At 42.6% G+C, this 20,814-nt stretch overlaps 1 protein-coding gene across 1 annotated transcript; it reads left to right on the top strand.

Moving 5' to 3' along the window:
• Positions 1-1,093: 1,093 nt before the first annotated feature.
• NRSN1 (neurensin 1) lies at positions 1,094-19,860 on the top strand. The gene is made up of 4 exons (XM_059075594.2): positions 1,094-1,336; positions 3,118-3,190; positions 8,696-8,893; positions 18,206-19,860. The coding sequence occupies exons 3-4, from the start codon at positions 8,705-8,707 to the stop codon at positions 18,602-18,604; spliced, it is 588 nt and encodes a 195-aa protein (XP_058931577.1). The 5' UTR covers positions 1,094-1,336; positions 3,118-3,190; positions 8,696-8,704; the 3' UTR covers positions 18,605-19,860.
• Positions 19,861-20,814: the final 954 nt, after the last annotated feature.

Below are 20,814 nucleotides of genomic sequence, written 5' to 3'. Positions count from 1 at the left end.
CAGCCATCTTTTGGTTCTCCTCGAAGCATTTGCTCGACATTTGCTTTGAAATATCCACTGTTTAATAAAAACAGAGTTGTTTCTTAGTTTTTTAAAGCAAAATATCACTTATACCCTAAATCCTCTCCAGGAGATAACCTTGTAGATTCCAGTGCCCCTCCACCATTTAGCAGCTGTGGGACCCGTGATGAGCAATTGTGAGCCTGTATCACCATGGGGGCAGGTCACTTCTCTCTATGCCTCAGCCCCCTCATTTGTAAAATTGGAATAATAAAGAATAACCCCCACACATAGGGCTGATGTGAGGATTTAATATGCATATAATGAATATATATATATGTACAATACTAAAAGCAACGCCTGGGACATAGTAAACACCATGTAAATATTGGATGTTATTATGTGTAGAATGGCTGTGCAAATATTAACTATTTTAGTAATAATTTTCAGCATTATGCCACTTACCAGGGGTCTGCAGAAAGTCTCCTGAAGCAGGGGTCGTTGTATTTATATGCTAACCTGCCCACACCTACACACATTTTTCTGAGGTGTTCACAGGTAATTTTCTAGTATGTTCTTGCCTTCGTGCATTTGTGTGTTTTTCTTGAATATCATCATTTAATTCATTTTCTCCATCATTCTTCCATCTCACCCATGTAAGTCTAAATGACCTTGGGATCGGGGGCGAGGGGAGACACTGAAAGTGCCCAACGCTGACAGAAGTGAGAAGGTTCTTTCAGTTGGGCACCGCTCTGCCAGGCGAAGTTCCTCACCTCCGGTCTCGTCAAGGACAAAAAACCGGGTCCGGATAAGCCTTTACAAATGGGGGGCTGGGGCGGGGGATATGGAAGAAACACACAGCAGGTCCGTCTGCCTTCTCCATCCATCTAAAAAATACGTGTATGGAGCCTGCTACGGCCAGATACTGTACTGGGCAGGAGAAGAAAACTGGGCAAGGCATAAGGCAGAGAAGATGCCCGTCCCCGTGGAGCTTCCGCTAAGTTACCAGCCTCGCAGAAGGCCAGCCACGCTCCCGTGCGGACCACCAGACTCGGGGCGCCGGAAGCGGGGCTGGCCAATCCGGGCCCCGCCCACTCGCCTCACGTCCGCGCAGCGCCGACCCGGCCCCTTCGGCGGCGGCTGCGCGGGCCTCGGATGCGCGGGCACGCGGGACGCCCAGCTGTCAATCACGCGCAGGTTAAGCTCGGCTAGGTTGGAGCGGCGGCGGCGGCGGCGGCGGCGGCGGCGGCGGCGGTGGCGGCGATGGGACCCCAGCGAGAGATCTGCGGCTAGCTGGCTGCATTTGCTCCACGGGTCAGGGGATCGCAGGGGGCAGGTAAAGCCTTGCGGAGCCCAGGGGTGAGGTTTTTCTAGGCTCGATGTGTCCTTCTCCCGCTTCTCCTTTTTCTTTCCTTCCTCTCTCCACACGCACAAATATTCATATTCTCTCTCTCTCTCTCTCTCTCTCTCTCTCTCTCTCTCTCTCACACACACACACACACACACACACACACACACACACACACACACCACACCCCTAACTCGTTCACGTTTATTATATGGACACAAATCTCTACAAAACCCATGCGTATTAAAATCAACGAACACGTACAAATTAGGAGTAGCCAACTCCATGCTTTTGGCGGTTTGTGGTTTGTGTTATGTAAGAATTTGGAAGGTATAGAGGGAAAACTCAGGAGTTTCTTTCCTGTGAGATAAGAAAAGTTGTAATATTAGATAAGAGTAAAAACGTATGTATTTGGAGTTTGCAAAAGCTGATTTGATTTCTTTTCCAGGCTGAATTTACCCCCTCCTTGCCTTCCCCCACTCCTCTGCCGTATCTAAAGACGTTTGAGTTTTTGATATGATCTCAGCACCTACTTCTTTGTGTCGTTAGAAAGGGGGCTTGGGTGGGGGTCCTACCAAAGCTGATGACCTCAAAGAAAACAGAGCTGGAGTTGAACAGATTATGTTTACTTAATTGGTTCCTGGCTCTGTAGCAGAAATGTTTTCAGCACCTTGAAGAGCTCCTTTGGCTCCAGACCAGGCCAGCCTTTGGTGAAGGGCATGTGTGGAGTGAATTCCCTCAAAGAAAAGGGGGAAGGCGACAGATAAAAAGAAGGGACATTTAATGAGAGACAGGCACAGATGAGAGACAGACAGACTTGTTTTCTTTTACTTATCCAGACCCAGAATCCTAATATAATTTGCTTCTTTGCCCAAATCTGTTCACATACCACCTACAAAATAGAATTTCAGGACAAATAAATGAGTCTTGAAGAAGGTTGGCTTGGCCATGGTACATACAGACTGAACCTGGAAAATACTGAAAACAGTTTTTCAGGGCTCAACTAGGCTTACACACCTCAAGCCTTTGAGATTCTCCTGCATATGGATGGGGAACTGTTCATCAGAAAGAATTCTTAATGCCTCTTGAAAAATATAGCCCCAGTTATTTTATGTCACATGACTACAGTAATGTAGGAAACCAATAGCTCTATAGCTGGCAATGGCTTTTTAATTAAATCTTACATGGGCACCTGCTTTTCTTAGGCAGATGGAAAGTAAAATGATCGTGATAGGAAGAAAATGGATATAGGAGTAAAAATCAACCTAATGAGTAAATCATCCAAAGAGCCTTAGTAAGTCTAAAATGCATGTAAATGGATCAGAAAATACAATGGCTATAAGATTAATTTATTTTACACTATAATGGGACAGGCACCAAAGAGATCAAGTCTGGAGTATCAGGGAAGCAAGTCATCTTTTTCTTTACAATTTGTAAAACACAAATTGGTCAGTCTAGTTGGTATTACTGACTACATGGAATAGAATTATATCAAAATGAGAATATATTTGTATAATGTGTTATAGTTTACATAGCCCCTTTCATTTATATTGTCTCATTGACTATAAACTCTCAGAAGAGCCCATTAAAAAGTTATAAAATATTTTATACTTTTGTAAAAAAGAGAAAACTATCTGCTCTTGAACAGGAAGTCCTTTGTCAACGTTTTTGTCAATATTAAATGATTCTTTACAAGTTATAAAAATGACTTATGAAGTTTAGACTTTTATCTGGATCACATTCTGCAGAGATTTTTTGTTCTTAAATAGGTTTGAAGAATGAGCCATTAAAAGGAAAGGTCAAAGAGTAAACAACAAGAAGAGGAAGAGGAGGATTTCAAAGGTAAGACTCAAATCTTGTCACATGTAAATTCATAAGCACCTTCTGGTCTGCACATCGATAAAGAAGAGGTTTAAAGAGAATATGGGTTCTTTTTCTCTTCTCCTTGCAGGTTTGGACTTTATTTTACCTTACTTAAAAGTACATCTCAAAGGGGCAAAGTAATAAGATAATTTCATATCATTACCCCCTTTTTTAAAAATCATAAAAGTGGCTGCATAGCCACTGACTTAGAGGAAATAAAAACTCATAGTGCAGAGCCACAATCTCTCCCACTATTCCAGGACAATAAAATATCTCTGAAATGGTTCATTGGTAGAAATACATTTTCAGGTTTTAAGGTTATGCTTATATAATTCCAGAATACCTGATTTAAATATGAAAAAGCTGTTAGCAGGCTTTCATGCCTTCCTGCATCCACTCTTGAGTCTAACTGATTCTTTTAAGCGAATTGACCTTTTGGTGTAGTGTTGGATAAATGGTCTAAATCAGCTATGCGCCTATACCTTGCAGCACTGGCCCTGTGGAAAAGTGTCTCTAATGGGAACTTCACTCTCATTATCTCAGAATGATTTTATGGGAGAGAAAAGCAGTATGAAAACTTGAGTGATCTTTCAAAGCGAATAAATAGAACAGGGCCTGTGCCTGGCTTCACAACTTATTCACACGTAGAGCCATATGGGAAAACACTCATCCTTTTTGTGCCTCAGTTTTCTGCCTCTCTTCTCTCAAGGAGACCATGAAGACAAATACTGTAAAATCTCTGGTATTCTTAAGGTTTCATAATGCATAAAGCCTTATTTCTATTTCCATGGCTATGAACATTTTTCAAGTAAAATAAAGAGTAACTGCTTCTATTAGACTGAAATTCAAATTTCCAACAAACTGATACTGTAGTGTAGTAGTACACATATAGATCATGGTAACACACACATGGGTTTGTTGGCTGAAGAATCATTCAAGGGATTCTCAGCATTTATACTTCTTCCTGCTGCAAATACCTCGTTTTGGTGCCCATTCTGTTGCACTTACTGCTTCAGAAGTGTTTCTTCTTCTAACCCAAGATTCAACCGAGAGCAAAACGTGTTCCCCACTCATCTCGGTAAGCACCGTCTCACACAATCTGGCATATAACCAGTGGTTTAAAACACCAAAGGGAGGGAGGAATGAAAAATCAAGGACCCCTCAGGCCGTCATCCACACCAACCCATCTGGAACTCTGTGCCAAGAAATTTCAAAGTGGTAAACAGGACAGAAAATGTCCCTGCCCTGGTGAAATGTACAGTTTATCATGTACAAGGTCTATCAGACCATCAAATAAACCACATAACAGAGGATCAGGTAATAACAAGTTCTATGAAGGGCAACAAATCTAGACAAGGGGATAGAGAGTGATAGAGGGCTGATATTTATTATGCTCATTGTAGAAAGCCTCTCAGAAGAGTCTGGGGGATTGACTATCCATTTAGTGTATAACTGTGCATGCGGTTGAGAGAGACACCATAAACAGATGATAAAAAGAAGAAAACCATGGATGGATCCTCACTTACCAGCACCCGTAGGTCCTTCAGGAAAAATGAAAACAATCCCCTCATAGATGGCCAAGTAACCAGACACTTATGCTGCTTGTGCCCCATCATGACGGCCACGCTGGCAGTGAAGATGCAACAGGCTCCACCAGAGTGTTTATAAAATGAAAACTCACAAGGACTCATTTAAATACAATACTGGAGAATATTTTCACTCACCTCCCCCTATGCATGTACTTCCTAAGATGTTAAGTCTTTCTCTCAAGAAAGGAGCCCCGGCTTCCCTGGTGGCGCAGTGGTTGGGAGTCTGCCTGCCGATGCAGGGGGACAAAGGTTCGTGCCCCGGTCTGGGAAGATCCCACGTGCCGCGGAGCGGCTGGGCCCGTGAGCCATGGCCGCTGAGCCTGAGCGTCTGGAGCCTGTGCTCCGCAACGGGAGAGGCCACAACGGTGAGAGGCCCGCATACTTAAAAAAAAAAAAAAAAAAGAAAGGAGCCCCTTCGGGATCCATCACTAACAGCAGCCATAGGTTTAACATTACTGTTTTTGCTGCCACTATTACACCTATTGAAACACAAACACCACAATTCTCATGAAACCTTACTCATTAAATAAATGCTGAGGCAAGCTGAAACACCTTTGCACATACCTTCCCTTTCTTCTCAACCCTAATTTATCATATACTCATCACCCAGCTTTTAAAGTGGCTTTATGAAATGACCTCATGTATCCTCTTTATGATACTGGAGGTGTCAATCAACCAAGTAGATTCCAAATAACTGTAACATTTTCTATATTGGGACAAAAAGTTACCTATGAGGAATGTAACTCTCTGTTGAGATTTTGCAAGTGCAAAATTTCTACTCTAAAATGTTGTATTTTAAAATACATGTTCTACCAAGTGATCTGTCTCCTCTAACAGTGAATTCCAACAAATTATGTGTTTGGAAAGATGTATGAAACCTCTAAGAACCCCCCGAGGGACTACTATTTTAGGCAACATACACTATACTGAAATAACTTATTGAACAAATAAACAATACACAACCATTCAGTCTACTGAATACCAAGTAACTAACCTAACTAGTAGCTTATGTACTCTTAAACTGAAGCTTCATGCACACTATAATAAAGCAATCTGACAATCAATCATTGAGAGCATGGGAGGAGATGGGAAATCCCTAAACCCAGTTGTTTATCGAACAAAAATAATCAACTCATTCTGTAAATTCATGGCCAAAGACTCTTGAAAAATCTATGTCTAGAAGGAATTAGAGGTTATCTGGTCCAGCCATCTTATTTTAAGGATGATGCAACCATAGCCCAGAGAGGTTACTGAGCTTACCTGAGATGTCAAAACCAGTAAGCTGCAGATCAAGAACTAGCATTAGAGCCCATTCTCTGCTCTGTGTGGTTATCACAGCGCAGTTCGTGTTCTTGTACTTTGTGTGCCTGGAGGAGAGAATAAGACTTGTTGGGATTTCTCTTCTGGAATGTATCTAACATCACTAAAAATCCACTCTGACTTAAGAGTAGAGCCATCTATCACTCAGGCTCAAAAGCATTTGTTTTATGACATTTTCTATCTCTTTTATGATTTTACCTATATTGTGTTTAACCAAGTTGGACTACTGAGTCTCATCGTATAAAGCAGAAACATTTAACCTAGTGTGCTGGAAACAAGCAGTGCAGGGAATGACTACAATATGTCACAAGGTTCTGCTCGGCACCAAAGCTAAATCCTGAGAAAGAGTGATTTTAGCATCTAAGGAAGATAACTCTTACTGTTGCTATGAGGGATTGTTTTCATTCCTATCATATCTATTTTTGTCCTTTTTTCATGTTAAAGTCTCCAATGCTTTATTGAAAACCTGAACGTATATATTTGTATGAGCTGGTTCTGATTATGCAAATATATGATTCAATCTATACTCCTGTTTACTGTATTGTCATCTTTCAGCTGCCCCCTGACTCATGATATAACCGTTAGCAGATGATTTTTCTATGCCTTAGTTTCTTCAGTGACAAAGCAAACTTAGTAATACTAATCCCATTTCCCCTTGACTGAAAGTTTATTAGAATGTCTTAAAAGAAAGTGCCTTTAAAATTATTCTACTTGGATATCACTAGTAATGGGCCCTTATTAATCATCTATATTGTGTAAGCATTAAATAAAAAGTACTGAAGAGATCATCCTAGCATTTAAAATATGAAAACTAGGTTAACAAAAGAATTTGGTCCATCAGACATTGTGGCTCTAATCAGGCAAAGTTCCTTCTGAAATCTTGATTTTTTTATGAAATAATATCCTTCTAAAATGTTAAAAAGCAAAAAGCAAAAAAAAAAATTTCCTTCCCTGATCTCTCCTCCTGGGTGATTTCTTCAGATGGTAGCTGGACCTAAGACAGGAAGAAGTCACTAGGAGGTAGGCACTAAATGTAACACTGACCAACACTTTAAAAGATGAGGTTATCAGTCACCATCAGTTATACCAGTTTGCATCATTTTTCTGAGGTCAGGGCCATATTTTCCTGAATTTGACCACATGTTCTAACCAAAACCCACTTGTGGCTGAGGGCACACATTTACAAGATATTCTTAAGGGTTCACTTTGTGGCTATGGGACAGTGAGTCCCTGGGTTCAACTTTGACTTTAGCCCCATGATTCTATACAACCAAACTAAGTGGCCACACAGGAACACCTGCTAGAATTTTAGATTAAGTTTTTCTTGTAGGTAAACATTACTACTTGGTTTCCTGGCAAGTAATTGGAAACATTTAATATGTCTTCTTATTGCCTGGATTATAGCACAGGTCCTGAGAACCTGGGTCAGTGGGAAAATTATTCTCCTTCTATATTGTTCCTTGCTTTGTCATGTTGAGACAGGGAAAACTGTCTAGAGTTTAAAACTATGTCCACACAGGGAAAACCATCTAGAGGATAACTGAACAATCTAAAAAAGTATTTCACATTCCTAGCTACCTGTTTATCTGCTTATATGGAGATCAGAAAACCAAAGAAGAAACAGAATAACTGAGAATTCTCTTACTCACCAAAATTTCTGTCCTTCAGTAATTCCTTATTTTTTTTACCATGAATTATTAACCATATGCCTCTCTCTAAGGTCAAATTAGATCAGATCAAGTTGAAATTTCCATCTGAAGAAGGCAGAGTCCAAAACAACCCACCCAGAGCTTAGTTTCATTAAACAAGTCTCTACAATTTTTATTTATAGTAGATACTTAATGGAAAATAGTAAAAGGTAGGTCTACCCTCTACATTATGCTCTAGCATCCCACGTGGACAGATGTATCCACAAATAATGCCTGAAATATCTGGAGTTAGAGTTGGTGAGGTATCAATTATTGGCCAAGCCATTTGTGATAAAGCATGAAGCGTAAGTTGCTCAGCAACTTTTTAATAAAGCTTCTGTACAACTTGACAATTGTTAGAGCAAGATACATGAGATCCGAAGGCAAAACTTCAAATAGCTACATAACACCATGGAGTTTCCACAAGGGAACATGGTTAAGCATTGAACAGGACAGTCCAGGACAAATTCCATCTGTAGCATGTGAGAGTGCCTTCCTAATCCTTTAATGTGGAAGTGTAAAGACTACTGGATTCTAAGAGATTAAAGATTTCTTGTCAAGACACTGAAAATCACAGCTTCTTTGTTGCCATTTCTCATGTGCGTCCTGCTTAAATTTTTGCATCATCTAAGTGAGCTGTGCTGTTATGTCTCGCTTTATTTATGGAGAACCAGTTCTAGTCATTGAATGTTTGGGATAATTTTGCATTCAGTAGAGAAGAGCAGCTTGGGTAAAAAAGGCAGGTCTTTAAACATGTCTTTTCTTGCCAGAAAAGAGCACTGTTCAAACAGGCTGACATTATTCAGCCTGGTTCTTACCTTTAATTTGCCTTTTGATCCTGAGGCCAGAGCTCATGTGGTTGATGCCTGTGGGTGCTGTCATTCCAGCTGGGAAGGATGAGTTCCTGCAGCAACGTTTGTGGGTCCAAGCAGGCACAGGCTGCTACCGAGGGCGGGTACCAGCGCTATGGAGTCCGGTCCTACCTGCACCAGTTTTATGAGGACTGTACCACCTCGATCTGGGAGTATGAGGATGATTTCCAGATCCAGAGATCACCTAACAGGTGGAGCTCAGTATTCTGGAAGGTAAGTAAAGAGCATGTGTTTAACTCAGGAAGTGGAGAAGTCATTTGATATGGGAAATAATTCAGCTGTAGAGAACTGAAAAGTCTGGGACTCTGTGTGTGCATCCCTCTCAGTGACACTAAGTGCAGTTTTCTTCCTTAGGAAAGGAGACTATAACCCTTGGGCTGAAGAAAGCCTCTACACACAGAACAATTGTTGATTTGCAGGTTAAACATAAATAGATATAATTGCCATCGTTAATTATTATTTTTGCTATTATTAATGTGCCACTGAATTCACCAACTATGACAGCCATCCAAAGGCAAAACATGCTTTAAGCCTCCCTTAAGGTTTGGTAAGTATCATTTGACAAATTACAATAATTATTAAAAGAAATAGTTGGATACTAAAGAGTTAATACTGAGACATAATACAGTGGTCAATCTGCCGGCTCTGCCTCTCCTGGGTATGTGGTCATGAGGCTTTATGAGCTTCAGCTTCCTCAAATGGAAGGAGCTTCACTAGACAAGAAGTTCAGTCATTCAGCATGTAATCAGTGAGCACCTACTCTGTGCCAAGAAGCTGCAAAGTACCCGAAATTAAAGTGGTAAATGGGAGAAGAAAAAGTCCCTGCCCTCAAGGAACTTACAATCTATTGTGGGAAACAGACCATAAACAAATAAACCACACAACAGAATGGTAGTGGCAAGTGCTATGAAGAGAAATAAATCAGAATAAGAGGATAGGGAAGGATGGAGAACTGTTACTTAGTTATGCTGATCACAGAAAGCCTTTCAAGGAGATGACCTTTGAGCAAATACCAGGGAGTAAACCATAAAATTACCTGGCTGAAGGTCATTGTAGGCTGGGAAAATAGCAAGTCCAAAAGCTCTGAAATGGGAACACTGGTGTATTTGAAAAATAGCAAGAGATCCGATCTGGAGAGGAATGAGAGAGGGGAAAGAACAGGTGATGGATTCAGAAAAATAACAGGACACAGATGATTTGTGTGGAGGCTTGTAGGTGACAGTGAGGACTTTGGCTTTTACCTTGAGATCCATGGGAAGCCACCTGAACATTTTCAAGCAGATGAGTGACATGACCTGACCAGTATTTTAACAAGATCATTCTGGCTACAGCATGGAAAATAAATTATAGGAAGGCAAGGACAGAAGCAGCTAGATTATTTAAGAGGCTGTTAAAGTATCCAGGCAAGAATAATGGTGGCTTAGATTTCGGTGGTGGTAATGGAGATGGTGAGAAGTAGTCAGATTTAGCATAGAGTTTGAAGGCCAAGCTGTCAGGACATGTTGGCAAATTAGAAACGAAAGAAAGAAGAGTCAAGCATGACTTAGAGACTTGCAGCCTGAGCTCTTTAGTGGATGATGTTATAATTCACTGGGATGGAGAACACCAGGAGAGTAGTGGGATGGGTGGGGAGTCACGAGTTTGATTTTGGCATTGCTGCATTGGAGGTGCCTATTAAACAGGCAAGTGGAGATCTCTAGTAGCAATTTAAATATACCAATCTTCAGCTCATGAATTGGGAGTCGCTGATATATACAGAGTATATAAGGTACCAGACTAGATGAGATCACCTAGGAAGAGAGTATAGACATAAGAGAGAAGAGGGCATCGGATGTTCCAACATTTAGAAATCAAGAAAAGGACAAGGATGTAGGAAGGGCTACTGAGAAGGCACAGCTTTAGATGATGCCTCGGATTCCCTCCAGGTCTAATATTCTGTGTTCTGGAGGTTTCTGATCATCCCCAACTTTCTCCCAAAAGATCCCAGAAACTTTGACATTGATACTGACATAAATTTACAATGTACTGGCAATAGAGTTTAACAAGAGGCAATGTAACATAGTGATGATTATGAGCACGGACTCTGTCCTCAGATTACATGGGTTCAAATCTCAGCTCTGTAACTTTGGGCAATTTAATTGACCTTAAATGAGCCTCTAACGGTGATACTTAAGAGTACCTACCACATTAAGTTGTGAGAATTAAATAAGATAATAGATGCAAAGAGCTTAGAACAATGTCTGGTAGGCACTCAATAAGCACTTAATATATTAGCTTCTAGTACCAGATGTCATATGGAACACTGAGTTCTGAAATAGAAATAAAACTGGAAATGCAGTTAATAAATTAAATATTGGTAATATAGTTGTTACTATGGATTACCCAAGACCTGTGTTGATTCAAAATTTTACTAGTGTCAGGCACTCTGTATTAGAATTGGTCAAGTCAGCCTTCTTATTCTGTATAAGTGTCACCTCTGATGACTCCGTACTGGCCTGGACCAATGAAATACATAGCCAAGCTTGGCATATCTTGTATTTACCCAGGTAAGTGGGTGGTTGCTTCTCTATATGTCAAAAAAAACAAATATTTGCCTCACAGGTCTACTGTGCCAAGAGCCTAAAATGCCACTGACATACAGAATATTGCAAATGCTAGTGGTTCCAAAGCACTAGTGGTGATATGAGTTGTGAAGCTATAAATCCATCAAATAATACATGGGTATGGATTTACAATAAAGAAATCTCAGTAAATTACCAAACCTAGAATTCAGATTTCAGTATTTCCTCTCTTCCGTTTTACGCAAACTAGATCCAAAAGTATTTGTTCCCTGTTGTGCTGGACCTACTTCAGAGAATAAAACCAGGCAAAAGTCCATGGCTTCATAGAGATTATATTCCAGCAAAATCCAAATCTTAGACTCACATCCTAACCATAAAACACTAGACTGGGCACTCAGAAGCCTACAATCAACCTGAAAAACCAAAGAATTCACTGTCTTAGAGACCTCACCTCTACCAAGGGAATAAACCAACCATTCTTGGGTTTCCTCCTAGGGAATATAAGGGAACTCATGCCAGCGAGCGTATGAAGTGCTTTGAATCAACACACAGAAAAGCACTGATTATGCACGTGTTTCTATTATGATACTTTCTTATGTTTTTTCTTTCATTTCAATCTGCATCTTGTAAGTGGTTCAAGATGTGGGCTCCCCCTTCCCTCTCTTCCACTACAGCATTGCTGAGGCCACGTGGGTCTCTCACTGGGGGCCACGCTCACAGAGCCTCAGGAGGACTCTGCCGCCGGGCCAGCTCCTTAGCAGTGGGCAGCAAGGAGGGGCTTAATGAGAACAGGGATTGGAATCAAATGGGCCTGAGCTAGAAACTTTGCTCTACCACATGGACCGATGTAACCTCGCCCTCACAATGCTGTTCTTTCTACACGTTTATATGTCCACTGCGCACAAGCCTGTGTGGTGGGCTCCGGGATTCAGCTGTGAACACAACACTGTTCTTCACCTGATGGAGTTCACAGTCAAATAAGGAAGGTAGATGTGTACAGAGATTGTTACAATCCACCGTGCCAGTTGTTGCAGTACTTACTGGACAGACCTGATGCAGCCTGGGGAGGAAGTGACTCCACAGAAGAGTTCACAGGAACAGAAAAGCACTGTAGAAAGAAGAGCATCGCAGAAGCTGTGTCATGAGAGAAGATGGCACGCTCAGGAGATGCCAACAGTTCACTGTGGCTGGGGTAAGAGTCAGGCGTGGAGGACAAAGGCCAAGAGATGAACACGGTAATGTATGCAAGAGCCAGATCACAGAGACTCAGCAAGGCTGTGAAGTAGAAATTTCTCCAGACCCTTCCTGCTTGATTGAGTACAGGGAGAAGGTAAGATAATAAAGCTAGGCTTTCTTGGGAAGGTTGTCTCACAATCAGGTGTAAACAGCCCCAGCACACACACACACACACACACACACACACACACACACACACACACACAGTATTATACACATTCTCTGTGCCTCACAGCTTCTGGATTACTGCATGGTGGCCTCCGCCACTGCTAATTTACCTGCAACTGCTGCCATCTGCAAAAATCTATGTGACATGGTCCCACCTACCCCCTGCCACCCACTGCCTCTGCCCAAGGACCTAACAGGCTGTGGTGGTGTTTTTCTTTCTCATCCTTGCACTTGACCTTGACTGTTGCTACTTGATTGTGCAGCAGATAGCTGAAGTACTGCAGGTATGAACTAATGGGAGCAGACTTCTTACCCCAATCATTCTTTCCTCACCCCAGGGTTATTCTCCTCACCTTTCCCTCAACCAATATTAGAAATCTCCCAAAGGGTGTTTGTTAAATAGCAATGGGCAGGTACAAGGCAAGACCGCCTCCTCCACAGACTTACTAAAAGTGAAAATGATGCTGGTACCTCTCTTTTCTCTCAAGACCCTCCTCCTACCTGTCCCAATCTCTCCAGTTTCCCCCTTAATCTAAGTCAGAGTTTAAACTTACATCTTGGATTTCTCTCCAAGTCTTGCTAGATATTAAGGAGATGGTTTTATTCTAGAAATGAATAAGGAAGTCCCTTAGGAGGAGAAACCATGTGGTATTATTTTTATTTTTAATTTCTCAAATGGCCCTTGAAAAATGGACGAAGGACGAGACTAGCCATGGAGACCATCAGAATGCTGTTGCAATAATCTGGGCAAGAGGTAATAATGCTGTTACCATTCGAGTAGCTATAGTGATGGAGAGACAAGAGTCAAGAGAATTCTATGAGACAGAATCAACAAGATTTAATTATCCATTGACTACGGATGTGAGGAAGGACTCAGTGAATGGGCAGGTGGCAGGAATGCGGAAAAACTGGGAAGGAAAGAAAGGAACACCATCTTGAATATTTGGGTTTTGCAGAGCCTTTGGGACATTTTTGTGTAGCTCCTCCCATTGGCTGTCATGAATGTGGGGCTACAGCCCAGAAGAGAAATCTAGGCTGGAGCTGAACATTTGGAAGTCACTGGTATATAGGTGGGAGCTGAAACTGCAGCCACAAACTAAACCATAGGGAGAACACATTGAGTAAGAGATGTCAGGGCCGGAACCCTGGGGGATACCAGTCATTGAAAAGTGTCTGGCCACGCAGGTTAAGAGTCAGTTGCTAAAGACAGCAGCAGAGAGAGTTGTGGCAGGGACAGCCACTGGGGAGGGCTTTAAGAAAGCCTCAGTACTTAAAGTCAGTGACTTCAGAATATGCAAATGTGGAAAAGAAAAATTGGATTTGACAATTAGGTCATCAGTGACCTCAGAGAGTGGGGTTTCAGTGAAATGGTGGAGGACTAGGCTTGGCTACCAAGGGTAGGAATGAGTTCAAGCAGTAGCTAGTGAGGGACACAGGGCTCTAGAATAGGTTTTGAAGATGGAAGCGACTGAATGTGCTGACAGGCTGGAGGGACAGAGCCTCTGTAAGGCAGCGGAGCCAATGCGCGATCCTGCTACCCAGGTGAAGGAGGGCTGTGGAGACTGCACCAGGGGATGCATATGTGGTAGGACCTGAGCCCAGCCCAGCACTGGTCATTTCTTTGCAAAGCTCAGTTTCCCTACAAGCAGGTCAGGCAAGGTCAGGACAGATGAGTTAGAATCTGCCATCGCTCTGGCAGGTGACAGCACTCCGAGCTCAGGTCCTACTAAGGAGCGGTGGGCAGCAGCCCCCAGGGCTGATGGAGGAGGAGGAGAGCCAGTCTTCACTCTTGCTGCGCTTCTTCTGGATGTCACCGCTAACCCAGAAGGCTTCTTCCCCACTTAGCTCCATCTAGCAAGCCCCCCAGCCGCTCTTCCCCACCATGCTGGTTCTGGCTTCCACCAGTCCTTGCCGCCTCCTCTCCACCAGAACAGCTGCGTCGCTCCTGCTGCCAGCTCCACTCCACTTATTGGACTGAACTGCATTTTCAGATCTCATCAGCTCACAGACAGACCACGAAGGGGATGCTGGTCAAAACAACAGCAGCTTCTCGCTTGTGGCCCCCAGCAGCAGAATTTCTGGAATCCAAGCTCTCCCCCATGTCCAATCCTCCTTTCCAACAGCAGGGACTGGGTTTCCACCCATCCTTTGCACAGTCAAGAGAGTCATCAGAAGTCACAGCACAAAAACTGCTCTTGCTGCTGTCTTTAAAGTGCTTTTCATCACCTGGAGAGGCCCTTCTCTCTCCCTATTGGTGTTGATCTAACATCCCACACCACCAGGCTACTCTGGGAAGCCCTTCACCCAGCAGCATTGCAAATCTTTGCATGGCTCCAAACAGAGCTGGTTTGCTCTTAGAACCTTTAAAAAAAACCTCTGTGTTGCATTTCTTAAACTCTATTTAATAGAACCCCTTTTCTCTTAGACCTGGGACCACTTCAACTTAGAGCTGTGTCCAGAGACAAAGTTTATGATAACATATGGCATCACTCCCAAAATTTTTTTCCATTCAGTACTCCAAGATGGTACCAGGATTAAGCTGATATATCCCAGCATCCCTCCTCACCACTACTACACTCAGGGAAGCATTCCCAGCATTTTCCCTTCATACCTACCATCCCACACTCTCCCTGACATGTTTGAACAGGTTTGGAGTCCCTCTCTGGGCACATCTTTTGGAGATCCTCATTAGACTTGCATTGATGGCACCCTCAGAATCCTGGGCATTACATACTATTCATTACGTCATGCTCCCCTCCACAGATGGCAGGCCTCTCTCTGATCCTCTGATTGAACAGGGAAAAGGGAGAAGGCTTGGGGAGGCCAGCCACTTTCCAGTTCTTGAAATGAGCAGGAGTTCTGCCATCTGCAAGGCAGGGTTTGCCTTTTAGCTTCTGAGTGATATTCCAAGAGTGGATTTTAATCTATAAAGCACTGCTCAAGTGAGGAACAGACTGCTCTGAGAATCAATCACCTGGCTCCGGATTCAGCAGTCTGGTGGTTTAAGTTAGTCAGTCAGGAATATATATTGGACACAGGCTGGACTGACTGCTGCGGAAAGACAGAAATAGAAGATGGAGCACCCTGGCCTCCCTTGCTCTTAAGAACCTTAGAAACGAAGATGGATACATTTTTGCTGCCCTCAATTTTTGAGAATCTGTACCTATTCTTGAGGAGGGAGGGAATTTAGTGACATATGAAGCATGTCACCATGGATATTTAAGTTAATTTAGTTTGTGCATTCAGAATATTCCAACATGAGTCATCTTTTAAATATTATAAATAACAGTTAGTCTTTGAAGGTGAATTTATTTGACACCATTCTTCAAAAAATGTAGAAAGCCATCCAAAGTGTGATATTTTACAACCCAATTTTTTCTGCAGTACTTACATCTTATGTACAATAGTTTCTTTTTTTTTTTTCAGAAGACATTATACTGACTCTTTCTGTTGGTTTCTCAGTTTCTTTACACTATTACATAATGGAAATTTGTTCATATATGGTGACTAAAACTTTATTGTAATTTTTTTAAAATTATAGAGGTAATGTACAAAATAATAATTGGTGAAGTATCATGGGAGAATGAAAGTGGGGAGTGGGGCTTACAAGTCATGCAGACCTGGCTTAGAGACCACGTGCTTAAAGAGTGGACTTTGAACTATGTTTCTTCAATCCAATAAACCTCAGTTCCTTATAGGTGACATGGGGATAAAAATATCTACATCTCATAAGATGCTGGTGAGGATTAAGTGAAAAGCACAGTGCCTAGGTCATAATCGATGCTCAGTAATACCAGCTCTCTTCCCCCCTTTGTTAGAGTGATGGATTTGCGAATGTTTTCTATTATCCAAACCTTCTACTAAAGGAGTATCTAATAAAGTGTATTACCCTGAAACATAGAAAATAAATAGATAAATATACTTTAGATGTTCAAGATTAAATGGTGTTATACATTTTGTTATTTTTCCAACCTTGTTATTTTAACTAAAAGCAATTAGGAACAGGAGGAAATGAAAAATGTGTTTAAAAAATAAGCTGTATTAGCTGTTCTTTATTCCAAGTACTGAGTGACTGCTGCAATGCTCTTGCCAATGCAGCATAATTTTACAAGAGGCACATTTCCAAATAATAATATCTACTTATTACAACATATGACTTAGGCAGGCACGGCTGAGTGCCCTCATGCATGGTCTCGTTTTGTCCTCACAGCTTTATGAGGTAGGTACTATTATCATTTATCATTTTATAAATGGGAAAATTAACGAGAGTATTTAGGTAACTTTCCTTCTATGATTCAAGTACTAGTTGGCAGTGCTAGAATCCAAGCCTCAGTCTGCTAATTCCAAACCCCTGAGCTTAAACTGCCAAATGGTGTATTACATTCCATTTCCAGTGGCTTACATTTTATTAGAACTTGAGCTAATGCAGTTTCATCTCCACCTGCTGCTCTTAACATTTCTCAACATCTGCACAAGTAAAGCCCAAACAGCTACATGTTAGAAGAGAAAGAACACTGGCCTGGAGGTCAGATCTGTGGCTTCTGGCCCATCCTCTGCTACTTGCCAGCTGTCTATCCTTGGGGCAGTGACCTACCCTCCACGAGGCTACATTTCCTTGCCTATAAACTGGTAATGATGGTTCCCTCTTCACTTGCTCGGGGAAGGGGTGAGTAGTTACACAGACTGTCGATGGCCACCTGCCGAAATCACCTCTATGTTGAACAAGATGAGTATATTACTCATCACAGTGAGACAGAATGACACCATAGGGGCTCCTGGGCATTTCAGTAAGACAGTGTAAGAAAGGATGTATTATAGGATGTGGGCTTTAGTTGGGTGACTTGGGGTTGCAGGGATTTGGGAAGTCTACAGGAGCCAGAGTTCACTCTGGATTATCAGGAATAATCCTATGATTGGGTATCTTAATAAATCTTATCTATAGAGAGGGTGGACTAGAGTGAGACTAAGACTTTAACTGTAAAGAAGCAGCAGTCATTTATATTGGGTGGGGTGGGAGGTGCGCAGAATCTTGTGGTTTGCACAATGACCTTGTTTTTGTCTGCGCTTAGACAAAATTATGAAGTGGCCTTGGTTTGTCACATTTCATCATGGGTGCAGAATGAGCTTATCTGATGTTAAGGTTCTGCAAGATTGACTGTGCCCACAAAACAACATGGTATCAATGGGGGCCCCAGGCCAGCTTCTAAGAACATCAAAGCCTAGTGGATAGAGTAAGGCCAGCTCCTGGGTATCTGGGCTGCTTTTTTCTTGCTCAAGACCAAACAAGACAACATAAGCCAAAGGGGCTCTGTTGACTGCAAACCATTGAACAAACAGGAAGCTCAAAGGAAAATATCAAGGCAGTGCTGCAGTTCCTGGCTGGCATCAAAATCAGAAAAGTCCTCCTTCACCTTCTTTTTTAACTACAAAATTATGCAGCCTTCTCATACAAATTAGGTGACTGGGGAAAGTCTCTTCTCTCAGAAAACAAGGCCAGTCCTGCCCTGGAGACCTGAAGTACCAGGTTTACTCTGTCTTATGTCATTGTGTCTTTCGCTAGGTTGGACTCATCTCGGGCATAGTCTTCGTGATTCTCGGATTGACTGTCCTGGCAGTGGGCTTTCTTGTGCCCCCCAAAATCGAAGCCTTTGGTGAGGCCAATTTTGTGATGGTGGACACGCACGCTGTCCAGTTTAATGGAGCCCTTGACATGTGCAAGCTGGCGGGCGCCGTGCTCTTCTGCATCGGGGGCACATCCATGGCATGGTGCCTGCTGATGTCGGTGTTTGCAAAAAGCTACTCCAAAGAAGAGAAATTCCTTCAGCAAAAGTTTAAAGAGCGAATCGCAGACATCAAGGCCCACACCCAGCCCATTACAAGAGCTCCAGGCCCAGGAGAAACAAAGATACCAGTCACTTTGTCCAGGGTTCAAAATGTCCAGCCCATAGCGGCAACCTGAAACGTTTTCCAGCCCAGTCCTCCCCTCTGTAATTTATGCCCAGTGTTACCAGGGAGCAGGCCAGTTTGGGAAATGATAAGGGTCTGGCATTGACCTGCCCCAGGGCTGTGCCGGGCTGTGGGCAGTGTGGTGGGTGAGCTCACACTCATTCCATTCAGTGGCCCTGGGGACCATTGATGCCATGGGTCAGCCTGGGCACATGCACCCAGCTGCTTAAAGAGGTGCTGCTGGGTGCCTACCAGGAGCTCTCTGGAACTCCCCTCTTATATAGTGTGACTTTGTGTCATTTTCCGTGTTCTTGGAAAGCGCTGAACAGTTTAGACCAGCCTACCAATGGCTGACATGGTCCGTTTTACTTTCTACTATTGGTTTTTCTAATCTTTCCTGTGTGGTGCTGCCTTCCATTCCTTGTCTCACTACATGTAAGATATTGTCGTGTGTTCACAGAAAAATCTAGTTCCCTGATTTTGACCCAAACTTTGGTCTTTTAACTCTAACTTAACGTGAGGTTCTTGAAATCAGACACAAACGTATCAGAATTCTCCATAAGTCTTTTTTTGTTTTCTCTAGTTTTTTCCCACTTAAAGAGCTCAAATTGCCAACTTTAGAATCTTGGGAAGGAAATTAATATTAGGAGAATCTATTTATGCAGTGTACGAAAGCACTGAATTAGAAGCCAAGAAATCTGAGTTTCTATTACTAACTAGCTGTGTGATCTTGGGGAAAGCACTTAACCTCCCAGGCCTCAGTTTCCCCACCTGTAGAACAGGCATCCTGGTCTGTGACGTCTGAGATTCCGTTTTTGCCGTGCGTCATTGTGTGTCCGTGACCAAGGATGTTTACAGCATTCTTGTGGCTCTCACCACAGTGGGATTCTTCCAGACCTGGACTCCCAGAAAGTCACCAAATCAGCAGCCTCCATGCCACCTACTTCTAAATATCCAACTCCAGCAGTTTAAACAATGCAGTCATATTTTTATAAAAACAAAACTAAGCCATCCTCCAGTAAGAAACCCCTGAGTAGATATTAACCTTAAAGAGGGTTTTCTTTCTCAAAGAAGACATTTTCTTCTCCAGTAAAATGTTCACCTCGTCCCTTTACACTTTTCTTTCATCTGTGGATTTAAACTAGCCTGAGGGAAATGGAACACGTGACCTTGGTATCCTCTCAGAATCTGTGCCACCTTCAAAGTCTGTCTTTTTTTTTTTTTCTTCCTTTCCTTCACTGGATAAATAAAATATGTGAACAAGCAGAACTCAAATTGCATTGTCATTCCTTTGGTGTGGCTGTTTTCTCTCCAACATGTAATTTTCCATTCTGAGGCTGAGTGAGCTCTGCTGGTCCCCTGGCAAAATGGAAGAATAAACGAAGCAATTAGTGCTTTTGTGCACATGGTTTGTTTTGCACCGTCCAGCATAAAACACGGGGCAAATCAGCATCCTTAACAGGGATCATTAGCTAGGTTTGGGAGAAGTTGTTCTAGTTTCCTCAGGTGCTTACATTCCTGTGGCAATGCCATTTTATTTTTGTTCTTTGAAGCCTTATTCAAGTCCCCAGGCACCTGTTCAAGGCAACATCGTGAGGCTTTCCATGTTGGCTTGTGTTGTGTACCAAGAAATCTTTGAGGATGAGATGACTTTTAAAAGCCTCCAGAATTAAAAATAATGACTGTAGGGCTTGGGGATTTTTAGGTGCAGGCATGTGAGCAGCCATAAAAAAATCAGCTCTGTGCCTCAGGTAAAGGCCTCAAAGGAACAGAGATGGAGGAAGTAGGAGCTGAGTCTGAAAGAGGGATTCGGCATGCCCTGTCTTTCCTGTCCTGCCTAAGCTTTGTAGAAACAGGTACTTGTAAGGACCCTCCCAGTCTGTGGAGCAGGGATTGAGGAATATTGAAGGAAAGCAGAGGAAGGAGGCTGAATGGTATTAGGAAATACAGCTTGATCTTTGCAAAGAGTACAGGCCTGTGTAATCAGAGGGTGGGGAGCGGCCAACTAAAGACTTCACAAAGCCATTTTCAGGCCTGTTTGGGCAGATGTCAGGGGTATGGCAAACTGCAACAGTCCTAGAGCCTTGGTCTCAGCCTGCTTGCTGGCACTGAACCAATCCATCCCTTCAGTACTGAAACTTCTAAAGCAAAGTAAAACCACACCCCTATAGTTGGGGAAAGAGGTGGACAGAAGATGCTGGGACTGCAACGGAAGAAACTCAG

This window comes from Kogia breviceps, chromosome 10, assembly GCF_026419965.1.
Source record: "Kogia breviceps isolate mKogBre1 chromosome 10, mKogBre1 haplotype 1, whole genome shotgun sequence".
Taxonomy (NCBI): Eukaryota; Metazoa; Chordata; class Mammalia; order Artiodactyla; family Physeteridae; genus Kogia; species Kogia breviceps.
The sequence above is the reverse complement of the archived record's forward strand: the minus strand, read 5'-3'. Positions and strand labels throughout refer to the sequence as shown.

Coding starts and splice junctions, on each gene's coding strand:
- NRSN1 (XM_059075594.2), top strand. CDS start 8,705: ATGAGTTCCTGCAGCAACGTTTGTGGGTCCAAGCAGGCACAGGCTGCT. Junction 8,894..18,205: donor GGAGCTCAGTATTCTGGAAG/GTAAGTAAAGAG, acceptor GTCTTTCGCTAG/GTTGGACTCATCTCGGGCAT.